This window comes from Scheffersomyces stipitis, chromosome 4, assembly GCF_000209165.1.
Source record: "Scheffersomyces stipitis CBS 6054 chromosome 4, complete sequence".
NCBI classification, from domain to species: domain Eukaryota; kingdom Fungi; phylum Ascomycota; class Pichiomycetes; order Serinales; family Debaryomycetaceae; genus Scheffersomyces; species Scheffersomyces stipitis.
Genome location: NC_009044.1, coordinates 634,023 through 645,811, shown reverse-complemented (window position 1 = coordinate 645,811; position 11,789 = coordinate 634,023). Strand labels below are relative to the sequence as shown.

Genomic DNA, 11,789 nt, shown 5'->3' with positions numbered 1-11,789 from the left:
TTAATGATGGAATTTTCTTGCCACAGAGCAACTCGTTTGTGCTCTCCAAGCATCTGTTGGACTTTTGGACTCAGACTTTACTGCTTCTAGAGAAAACGCATAGATAGTGTAGAGACTTCACAAGCTAGCCCTTGAGTAGTAGTGATTGTAGAATTTATGATACTGGTAGAAGACGTAATGATAGTGGCACATATGTGTACACGACTACCGAGTAAAGAAATCAGTTGTTAGAGCTTCAATGACTGAAGATTGTAGCCGTCAGTGTCATGGCTCAGTAATGCTCTGATTACGCCGAAGAAACGTCACTAAAAGTTGGTGCGAATCAGTGAGAAAATAGCGAGACGTCGGTACGGGCAGAAAAATTAGTTAGCCCAAGCTAGTGATGTCATCTCATCAGAATTGATTCATTCTTCATGGAGTCTGGCCATATCGGTCACTATCAGCCACTGTCAGCCATTGTCGGTCATTATGATCCATTTTGAATCTGACCTAGGGATTATTTTGCATAGCTTAGCCACGGAAATTTCCCTCTAATTCTTCATCTCTCTCGCTAGCTCATCGCTATCTGCGGTAATAAGCCGGCACCAAAAGTCCCGCATGTCGCCCCGAGAAATTCAAATATAATCGGGACAAGTACAGGACATTTTTTTCAGTAATGTTTTTCTTTGATTTGAACTATTCGTTGTCACTTCCTCAATCCATTGGAACCACCAATACTATAGAATAGCATCAGTATACTGGCCTAGTATATCAAGCTACGCTGCTCCAATTGTAGGATTCAAACTGAGAGAATTGCTATAATTGAAACTGGCAGAGTACAGTCATACTATATTTTGTCGATTGCTATTTTGTATTCTGTTTGATTGATCGATTCCCCATGAAAGTACTTTCACTTCTAGCCTTAGCCACGGTGCTAGTGGCAGACGTCTCCGCTCTTGTGGCACCTTCTGTCACCGAAATCAGCCCCGAGGTGGTTTTGCACAAGAGAGCCAGAGAAGTCATCATAAACAAAGACTACAAGAAACAGCAGGAAGCCAAGGCCGCTTTGGCTGCTGGTAAGACTTCAACCTCTGAAGTGCCTAGAAAGTGGTTCCGGACTGTATCTTCCACTATAGTCGAGGTTGTAACTCCGACAGTCATTGCCGGAGTCACATTTGGTGCCAAACCTCCTGCCACTACTGATGGAATGGAACCCTGGGTTTCATTGAACAAGAATGGTTCACCAAAGACCGTGAAGCCGGCCATTAAGAACGGTAGAACCAAGAATGCATCGCCTACTTACGGCACGTGGTTTGCTACGGCTACCACTAAGGTCTACAGTAAGGAAGAGTTGAAGGCTCACAACATGGAAGAAGACGAAGTCTTTGAGGACGTTCAACATATCGAAGAAGACCCATACGAACACTCGTTGAATCCAATAATCAGATGCACCCCAGACTTGTACAGGAAGAAGGGTGTAGCCAAAGATCAATCTTCTGAACCTTTCTGTTTCCCACACGATAACCAACAATGGAAGAAAGAACAGACTTACTTCATCACGTGGTACTCCCGATTCTTTGATGACGAAGTCGAAAATGTCAAGGTCCATTTGTCGTACGTTAAGGAAAGTGCCCATCAAAAAGGATTCAAGAAGAGAGAGATATCCGAAAATGTAGAAAATGAAAATGCAGGACCAAGTAATTTGTCAAAGAGATCTGCTATTATCGACAAGGGTGGTGTAGTAGAGCAAGTCTCGTTCTATTCGTCGGATTGGCTTAAAAAGAGTCAAGGCTATTTTCCAGTCACTGTTGATGAAAAATGGATTGGCGACAACGACTATTACAGAAAAGTATTGATTTCTCTTCAGCCTGACAACATTCCCGAAGAGGACTTCGACTTTTTGGAACACTCTCTTGTCATTGAAATCAGTAAAGGTTCAAAGGTGAGCAAGGAACACTTGGTAGACTTGAAGAAATTAGAAGAAAAGTATAACAACCCAGGCTATGAAGTGCTTGACGAAGGTGTTGACTTTGAAAAGTACTACGTCATGATGACCATGCCTACCTGTGTAATCCTCGCTGCCTTTTTGATGTACATCTTTGTTTACATGAATAAGGTAGACTTGAGCCATTTGAAGAAGAAAAAGTTTGCCAGAAAGAATACTACTCATAGGAAAATTCCTTTTATTTCTAAGAAGAAGAACGACTACACAGCGTTACCTACCTATAATGAGGACTTGACCAAGAATGATTAAGAAAAGACAGTTGAAACCACAAGTTCTAGCAGGTCAAGACTACAAGGCTGCATGCTGAGAGTCTAAGAGTCTAAAAGAGTAGACGATTGACTGGAAAGACCCTTTTAGTTTTAATATTAGTGCAAGTTGCTACTACAATTTTAATAACTTTGAACTTCAATAAATAGCAAGTTTTTATAGAACAAAAAATCCAATGTCCTCGCAACGGTAAGCTTATGTCTAAGCCTTGCTTATGCAATTACATAATGAATTATACAGAAAGGCTCATACATTGAAACTTATACAGTATACGTGTATTACACAATACGGAATACCCTTGCATACTAGACTCCGAGATGAGTTTGTACCACCAGATTCTTGATATCCGACATCACGTGACGGATAACCTCTGCGGTATCAAAAGTGTAGATTGGAATGATTCGGTAGTGGTTATTTCTGACAATTTTGCCTTGCTTTTTTGTTACCGGAGAGATTACAGTCAACGTAGACTTAGTCAATCAGATACTAGTGCATTTCAGATAGAGGACGTTGGACTCCTCATTATTTTGTTTCGTATATTATATCATAGAAATTTTGAAATTTCAGCATCACCGGATATTTGTAATTAGATCAAAACGTGTTGAACCTTTGCCACGGCTTCATATCAGCTTCCATTTTGATATTAAGAATTGGAATTGTAATCCAATTCAAATTGAATCAACAGAGTCTTCTTGTTAAGGAGAATACCAATATCTCATTGTCTTAATTCACCCACTACAATACCAGGCATATCATAATCCATTATATATTCCAAAGCCGTTTCACCATAAGTTATTTTAGTTAAACGTCGAGTTCACTTTCAACATATCCAATTGTCGGTGACAGTCCATTATAATCGTCTTTATTCAAGCATATCCTTCCATCAACCATAGCCTTCCATAGATGTTAGACTTCAACTGCAATTGGGAGCAAGGGTGGGTGCTCACATCGCTTTCCACAGCGTTGTGCTTTGTAGGGTGTCTTGTTATATACTTAGATGACCTCTACTATCTTCTTTTGCCACGCTTCATCACGTCTAGATATACGTTCAAGTTGAATGAGAACTATGTCTTCCTCAACGGTTCCTTAGCGTTTTCTGCTGGCTGTTTGTTGTTCACTTCGTTGTTCAGATTGCTTCCCGAAGCACTCAAGTACTTGAAAGACTCCTTTGATGACGACAATCATGTGATTCATGACCCATCAGTGATGAAGTGGATTCAGACAGACTTGATAGGAGCTTACATAGGCGGCATATTCATCTGCCTAGCCTTCAACGGCATTCTCCACCTTGCCACAAGCGAATCTGTGGTACATTGTAATCATAGTGGAGACCACACTGTTAACGAGCTAGATCCTCGCGGTAGTAACCATGTACACGGTCATGACCATAGCCATTCGCAGAACACAATAGACTTAGAAATAGGCAAAACTGGATGCAAGAATGGCTGCAGTAATTCTCATACTTATGAACGTCCAGACTCATCTTCCGATTCACATTCGAGTCATTCTCACACCCACCAAGCTCACGAACAAAACCACCACAACGAGAATCATATTCAAACAAATTCAGAGACCCACCAGGAGATGTCTGAAAACAGCCCCTTGCTAACAAGAAACCTGAAGTCTCGCAAATCGCTCTTGCATTACTTGGTTCCAAACTCAGACTGTACCATCTGTGTAGGAGAATGTAAAGGGTTTGGCTCTGCAGAATTGTGTCTTTACCATACGCAGAACGAGACTGAATCTCCACAACTTCACTTCTGCGAAATTCCCGAGCTCACCAGCAACAGTATCCATGGTGTAGGTGGTGATAGGGCTCTTTCGTTGCATAATTCGGTAACCCAAGACTCGCACATTAGCCATCAGCATTACGATATCTATCTGGAGAACCAAGTCCACGAGGACCACACCTCTCATGTAGAAGACCACCATCACCACATCACTTCTCCAATGTCACGGTTGCTTTTGATCGGAATTCAGACCACTTTGGCTATAACCTTGCACAAGTTTCCGGAAGGTTTCATCACTTTTATCACTTCTGAAACCAACCCCAAGTTGGGAGTATCCATCTTCCTTAGTTTGCTAGTGCACAACTTCACTGAGGGGTTCTCAATGTGTTTGCCTTTGTACTACTCTTTTGCATCTGGAAGCTCGGCCCAATACGCCAAGTTGAAGGCAGTAGGAATCAGTGGTGTTTTAGGGGGCTTTTCGCAGCCATTGGGTGCATTTTTGGGGTACTTGTTTTTGCTGTATAACAAGGCCAAGTATGGCGATGGTAACGTCATTGACGTCGAAAAGCTAGACTTTATTTTTGGGATCACCATGGCCCTCACCAGTGGGTTCTTGACAGTTATTGCCTTGTCTATGTATGGCCTGGCCGTATCTTTTGGAGGTTCGCTGAACTTTGTCATGTTGTGGTGTGTATGTGGTATCACCGTGATTGGTGTATCGTCTATCTTTTCTGCTTAACAGCATAGGATTAGCATGTTTTATAGATATCATTGAGTCGGATGTAGCATTGTGATAAGATATTACAGTAATGATACAATATAGTCAATCTACAACAAATCCTTGCAATACAAAAGTCAATGTAGAGAAATCCAGTATATGGTAATCCAAAACCCTATAACAGTATTGGAGAGTCAGAATGCCAGTGGTTCCATTTTCAAAATGCATATGTTGCAGCCAGTTTGAAAATTACCGAGAGAACACACTGCAGCTTACAAATTAGCGTAATAGTTATACCACGTTGTCCAATCACGTGGACTATCTGCAGTACACACAATTTTGTTGACCACATTTAGGGAATTGACACTGATAATGAAATGAATATGCTACACTTTTTCTCCAGCTTAATTCCCCTACTTCATTTTATACTACAACAACACGATAGTTTTCCTTTCGTGGCTGCTCTACATATATAAGCTAACCACATCCAGAAAGCAGCGCCTCCAGGACGTTACCCGTCGTACCCATATTGTCTTCTCTAGATTACTATAGAATTAATAATCGTGAGAATAGATTGTATGAACAATATTACAGCACACTATAGATAACTACAATACGGCTTCAACCATACGTTATCACAGTTACTGGACATTGTATCAGCACTGCAATATATCATATTCCTTATTTTAGTCACATTATATTATCATACATAATACTATTTCAAGTAGTATTATTCATTATATTCCTCTATCATAATTGTATGAATACAATAACCGTATAAGTCCAACCACAACCACAGTATAATATGATGATGCACGAGTTACCAGTACCAATACACCAGTCGCCGGGCAGTGAGAATCACTCGAATCCAGCGTCTAGAGAACAAAGTAAACCGAAAAAGGAAACTGAAAGAAGATTGCCGAGCGGTGCAAAGGTAGATTTCGGCAACGGCTCTGGGTCTAAAAAGCAGCAGAGTAATCAGAAACCAAAGAAAGGCTCTGATTCAGAGAAGAAGAAAGCCAACAGAGCCAACTCGCCTGCTTTACCCAACGGAGAAAAGCCAAATTTTTACAATGACAACAAGGAAAAGAACAAGAAGTTGTTGGATCCAAGTTTGCCCAACGGCGCAAAGCCCAACTTCAGCTTCTACAGCGAATCGAATTCCAATTCTAATTCCAACGTTAGCTCGAACTCAAATAAGACGAAAAAGAAGGTTCACGAACAATCTTTGCCAAGCGGAGAGAAGCCTGTTTTTCATGACAAACCGAATAAGAAGACGTCTTCTTCGAACAGACCAGACAAAAACGGAAAGAAGGGACCTGTTGAAGAAACTTATGCGGGATCTTCTTTTCATTCTTCCCCAGCCGCTTTAAACTTACCCAAACCTTCTTTCCAGAGGACTTCTCCTAAGCAGCAGGCAAACACAATTAACGACGAGAATAGCTCGCCTTCTTCATCTGCTTCTTCTGTGTCAATGAGCTCTCCTCGTCCAGTTGCGGGTGCCGTTGCGGCTCCTCCTCGTTATCCTGTCACGGCTTATCCTCCTGGAAGCATTCCTGGGGCCGTTCCAAATGTGCCAGCAGGATATTATCCTCCTCAATATGCCCAGCCTCAGTATATTCAACCAGGCTTCACATACAACGTCAATCCTCAGGGATATATTCAATACCAATATCCCCCATTTCATCACCCACTAGCCCCAGCCCAAATTCCTTACCAACAACATCCTTTCCCAGTCAATGCTCAGCCTCCAGCACATGTTGGATCTGCTCCACAGGGTCAGAAAATCAGCTTCGATGATTTGTTGGGCTCTGCTAAGAAATGAAATTGTATTGTAGAAGTCTGGAGCTGTAGAATGGGTGCAATGAAATTGTTAGTAATTATTATTTATTCTATCACGGTAGAAAGTTGGGAACAATCTATTAGTTTCCACGACATTCATCTGATAAAGTCTATCTGATGTATGTCTTTGAAATCGATTACACCCCCTTGCGGCTCGAATTCAATTTAATGACATTCACTTCATTCTTTTGCTTATTGATCTTGATTTAGTTTTTTTATCTGGAGAAACCCTTTTTGGTTTGATTGAATTGAATTTGATGTTGATGATGTGGACGAATTTTTCTACGTTTTTATCCTATTGGTTTTTTTGTTTTGTTTATTGCTTGCTTTTTGTTTTTGTTTTGCCGGGTTGATCAGAAGTTTCTTCTGACAAGTTCAATGTGGAGTTATTCTCTTGTTTGTTACGATTCACCAGGTGTTTTACCATCTAGACTACAAAGAAGGTTCTCTACCCTTAGTTGGGCCTGTTTTTGGTTTTTGGGTTATTATTTTTTTTCCCTTTTCCCTTTTTTTGGCTTCTTGCCGTACTCTGTAATTAATTGTACAATATGATTATAATATAAGAGAAGGGTGGACCGCAGATATGTGGATGACCCGTTCGGTTAGACAAAAGATGTAGAAGGCGTGTTGCGATGATAAAATGTAAGTGATTTGAGGTTTCAAAAAATCACGAAATATAGGCTAGAGAAAATCTGCTACAGATATGTGAGGGAGATTTTGAAAGGCGAAGACGAAATTTCTAAGAATTTAATTCTCAAGAACTGGAGAGGCACCGTGTGGTAGCTTTTATGCCTCAATTGTAGAAGAATTGTTGTACGCTGACGTTCTGGTAGTAATCACTCTTTCTATTATAGTTCGCATGAGCAGTTGCAAATTCGCAACATGCAGATGTCATAATAAATAATATGTCTAAATTACGTTCACAGATAAGAATTCTAAGAATGACAGTATAAGGAAAAGCTTATAAAAACCACCTGAACTCACAGAAACACCAACATATAGAAAATGTGTACTGATAAATACATACATCAGATATGCCATTTTTATACTTAATCTTGTAGATTTATCTTGTGGGATCTTCTAGTTTTCCTTATGTGTCTTTCTACTGTCAGAACTAAGTGTATGTATCCCGGTAATTCTTTCCAGCCTCTTACGCTGGAAACACACATTTCTGGCCAATAGGAATCAACCCCAAATACGATTGCCCTAACAAGCAATGCGGCTTTCGTCTGGCAGTGTTTATAGCTCCTATTCCAGCTACCGTGCATAAGCAATTTTTCTATCTCATAACCACACCAGTACCGTTCCTGATGGGAGCTGCAGAGACGAATACGAAAAGTTTGACCTATCACGATGGACGAAATCTCCACCTGCTTCAGGGTAACACCATCTCGCTGCCTGGATGTTCTACGGCTTTGTCCACGGAGCCCTGACTATGCTGGTCTAAAGTCACCCGAGCCCTAAAGCTCCTTTGTAGCCTTAGATAGATATGGCTATAGCTGTGGATACTGCACGTGAACTGGCCATATAAAAAGTGCTTATATAGCCATTTGCTCCATATATTTATATTAGATGCTAGCTGTGAACTACTCTGTCTAAAGCAACTGAAACCTGCTGAAAGTAGCAGTTTTGTCTCCTGTGAGTTGAGCTACAGATCTTCCCAAGTTTAGTATCAGCGTTTCCACCTCGTATCGTTGTAGCTCGTTTATTCATCGCCAGTTTAGCTGAACTCATTTCTCCATACAGGCAGGCCGTGATACGCAAAACCCTTACATTGTAAAAATACTTATAAATCAAGAGTCTGCTTCCCTCCAGCATTTTTCTTTTTATCTTCAAAAATCTTTCTTTCTTTCAGAGCTAGTGCCTTGCTATACCTATCAGGTGTTTACAGTATTTGCTTGTACTGTTGTAATTGTGAAGTCTGCTATATGGCATAGTAGTACAAAGACATAGAATTCGTCAAAAGGAGAGCATAAGAGAGCATAATACAACTACTATAGACTACAAAAGAAGCTCACATCACAAAAGCGAGTATATCATCATATCAGATCATAAGAACATCGCTTGCGTTATCGTTGCTAGCTGTAATAGACAACAGCAGAATAAAATTGAAACGCCATAATTCTGATATCATCTTCGCCATATTATTTTCATTGCATGCTATTCATCTTCAATAATTGAATCGATAATCCCATACTTTAGACATGCAAAACAAGGAAATCAGAATAGCCGCACTTTTGGTGTTGGACACAGTGTTCTTTCTTCTAGAAGCCATCATCGGGTATTCGGTACATTCGTTGGCATTAATCGCTGACTCGTTCCATATGTTGAACGATATCATCTCGTTGATCATAGCTCTCTGGGCTGTCAGAGTCAAGAATACAAAGCCCGCTGACGGAAAGTATACCTACGGCTGGCAGAGAGCAGAGATCTTGGGTGCATTGATCAATGCCGTTTTCTTGTTGGCTCTTTGTTTCACCATCGTTATTGATGCTATCCAGAGATTCTTCGAGCCTGCAGTAATCACCCAGCCAAAGCTCATTTTGGTTGTAGGCATTGCTGGCTTATGTAGCAACGGTGTAGGATTGGTTTTATTTCACGAGCATGGCCACTCTCATTCTCACGGCGGTGCAGAATCTCCTCATGAACACGAACATGGCCATGGTGAAGTCACTGACGAAGAGCTGAGAATCGAATCCAGACCCAGAAACGGCTCTATCGAAATCTACGAACACGGCCATTCTCATGCTTCTGCTTCAACGTCAGATGTATTTGATTACCTCCCAGATACCGTAGTAGATCGATACAACGAGCAATCACCGTTGCTCAAGAAACAGAACGGTGCTGAACCGGAAGATGCCAAGGCTCACAAGGTAAAGAAGAAGTCGATGAACATGGAAGGAGTCTTCCTCCATGTACTTGGCGACGCCTTGGGTAACATCGGAGTTATAATCACGGCGTTGTTTATCTGGAAAACGGACTACTCGTGGAGATACGTATCTGATCCTGTTACTTCTTTGGTTATCACCTTGATTATCTTTTCTTCTGCCTTACCCTTGTGTCGTAAGTCTTCCAAGATCTTGTTGCAGGCGACTCCACCATATATCAACTCCAACTTGATAATCGAAGAAATCGTCAAATTGCCGTTGGTTAAGTCCATCCACGACTTCCATGTTTGGAACCTTAACGAAGATATCTTGATTGCTTCCTTACATATAGAGCTTGAAGATAGTTGCTATGCTCAGCAAGCTCCTCAAGTTCCACTCCCAAACGGAGTGCATAACCACAGTCCTCTTGTTGATCTAGCTGCCAGTGAATCTTTTGTTTCTGTATCCACTGTGAATTACTCACAAATCGACAAGAATACTTTCTTGAAGGTTGTCAGTCAAGTCCGGGAAGTGATGCACAAATTTGGTATTCATTCTGTTACGATTCAACCTGAATTTACCAACTACGCCAAGTCTATTAAACTCACCAAGAGACCCAGTGCATACGGAAACACCAATAGTTCCAACTGTTTTGTAGATGAAATCTCTCAATGTGACACTGAACGTTGCCATTGAACCCCTTCAATAACTTTCACGACAAATGCCATACGATTCTTTAGACAGTATTACATGTTTGTGACACAAACGACTATTACATCGCTCCCTACACTTATTAGCCTAATTAATATTTATATTTAAAAGTGGCTACCCTGCCACGAAATCCCAATAAATACATAATTCCCTCTACATTATTGTACAGTTATCCTGAGTGTCGTCATGAACAGGCACTCTTCCCAGTGAGCGTTGATTTTTAGGCATTTGCTTGTTTGATGTGTTCTTCTTGAACAAGTTTTTGCTGGTCTTGGCTGTTGGTGGAGCAAAAGAGTTGAGCATGTCGAAAGAATCGTCCTCTTCCTCAAAGGATTCGTATTCGTCTGATTCTTTGATATCTTCAAATGTCTTTGGTTCCGATTTGGAATTGAACTTGTCAAGACCAAATGCTGTGGTAATGCTGTGAGTGTTAGTTGGTTTTTCTGAAGCATATTCGAAGTCTGAAATGCCAATAGAAGAAGCAGTTTCGTCGATTCCAGAGTATAACGACAACTGTGATGACTTGGTAGAGATTTCGCTTTGAACTCTGGTGAGTGCGATTCTCGAAGAAGCCAGCGAAGCTGAGACAGAGCTAGATAGAGACATATATGAGTTTCTCTGTAAGTTTGCTGATGCTTTGGTGCCGTTGACGGCAGAGTTCATTCCTAACATTTCGTCGAAGCCATAGTAGATCAAAATGTTCAACAATTTGGATATAAACTTATTGAAGATCGCCTGGTGTTTGATAGTAAAAGCTTCGCAGATACAGCTAGATTTGTTGCTTTCGTTGGAAACTTCAATAACCGTCATGATCAACGCTTCACCAAATACCTTATAAGCCAAGGCGTCCATGTCGTGGATTCTGTAGTTGACTTTACTCACTTTGGTGATGTAAGCTACTGGTAATGACTTGTTGAATTCAAGACAGTTGATCATGATCGAGATAAGCTGCACCATGTGGGTTACCTGATAACTTGTCTGGATCATCTCGTAGTGAAAGTTCGAGATTGTCTGATTGTAGTGCTCCAACAGACTTCTGTGGAAGTCGTTTCTCTTCAAGTTTTCTGGCAAATCGTTCTCGATCTGGAAGATATGTCCACATAGAGTACTGTGGAACTTCTCTAAATTGAGAATATGGTCGTCGATGTTAGACCTCTTCATATGCACAGGTCCAGAAGACTTGGGCAATGGTTGTGTGCTACTGCTGTTATCACTGTTCTTGCTACCATTCACATTTGCATCTTTGCTGGTATTTTTATCGCTATTATGTAGGCTCTCCTTCGAGTTATTGGCTGGAACTCGGGCCAGAGACATGCTGTCGACGGTTCTAGTGATTTTGAGAGCGTTCCATGTCTCCTTGATACACGTAAGCTCGTACTGGGTGAAGGTGAAGTCTGGGAGAGCCGACTGCTGGGGTTGTCGAGTATTCCTCGAAGTTGCAATATCTGACATATTTTTGACAAGGTAAAAAATAGAAGACTGGGGCAGATTTTTCAGGCAGAATAATGCGAAGATAAAGTATAAATGCCCTGGGAAAAAGGCTATTGAAGATCAAAGCATAAGACTCTGAGAACTTTCAATATATATATAATGCCATGAGACACTACTCACAGGGGTCGCCTATAGTAGATAACTCCGTCGCAGTGGGAAATGTAGCCTCCATAAAATAT

General features: G+C 41.0%; 5 protein-coding genes across 5 annotated transcripts; 4 read left to right on the top strand and 1 right to left on the bottom strand. All coding sequences in view use genetic code 12, as the record gives it.

Annotated features, from left to right (window-relative positions):
* Window positions 1-742: 742 nt before the first annotated feature.
* On the top strand, window positions 743-2,441 carry PICST_77835 (predicted protein). Its single transcript, XM_001384381.1, has one exon. It carries the CDS (start codon window positions 878-880, stop codon window positions 2,231-2,233), a length of 1,356 nt encoding a protein of 451 aa, XP_001384418.1. The 5' UTR covers window positions 743-877; the 3' UTR covers window positions 2,234-2,441.
* A 369-nt stretch (window positions 2,442-2,810) lies between these two features.
* On the top strand, window positions 2,811-4,720 carry ZRT3 (vacuolar Zn-iron permease; the record flags this gene model as incomplete). Its single annotated transcript, XM_001384380.1, has 2 exons — window positions 2,811-4,051; window positions 4,118-4,720. The coding sequence occupies 2 exons, from the start codon at window positions 3,155-3,157 to the stop codon at window positions 4,718-4,720; spliced, it is 1,500 nt and encodes a 499-aa protein (XP_001384417.2).
* Window positions 4,721-5,111: 391 nt separating this feature from the next.
* PICST_67536 (predicted protein) lies at window positions 5,112-7,145 on the top strand. Its single transcript, XM_001384379.1, has one exon. It carries the CDS (start codon window positions 5,505-5,507, stop codon window positions 6,522-6,524), a length of 1,020 nt encoding a protein of 339 aa, XP_001384416.1. The 5' UTR covers window positions 5,112-5,504; the 3' UTR covers window positions 6,525-7,145.
* Window positions 7,146-8,745: 1,600 nt separating this feature from the next.
* ZRC1 (zinc- and cadmium resistance protein) lies at window positions 8,746-10,002 on the top strand (the record flags this gene model as incomplete). Its single annotated transcript, XM_001384378.1, has 1 exon — window positions 8,746-10,002. A coding segment is annotated over one exon (1,257 nt), but the record flags the coding sequence as incomplete, so codon positions are not given.
* A 270-nt stretch (window positions 10,003-10,272) lies between these two features.
* Window positions 10,273-11,571, bottom strand: PICST_31373 (predicted protein; the record flags this gene model as incomplete). Its single annotated transcript, XM_001384051.1, has 1 exon — window positions 10,273-11,571. One exon carries the CDS (start codon window positions 11,569-11,571, stop codon window positions 10,273-10,275), a length of 1,299 nt encoding a protein of 432 aa, XP_001384088.2.
* Window positions 11,572-11,789: the final 218 nt, after the last annotated feature.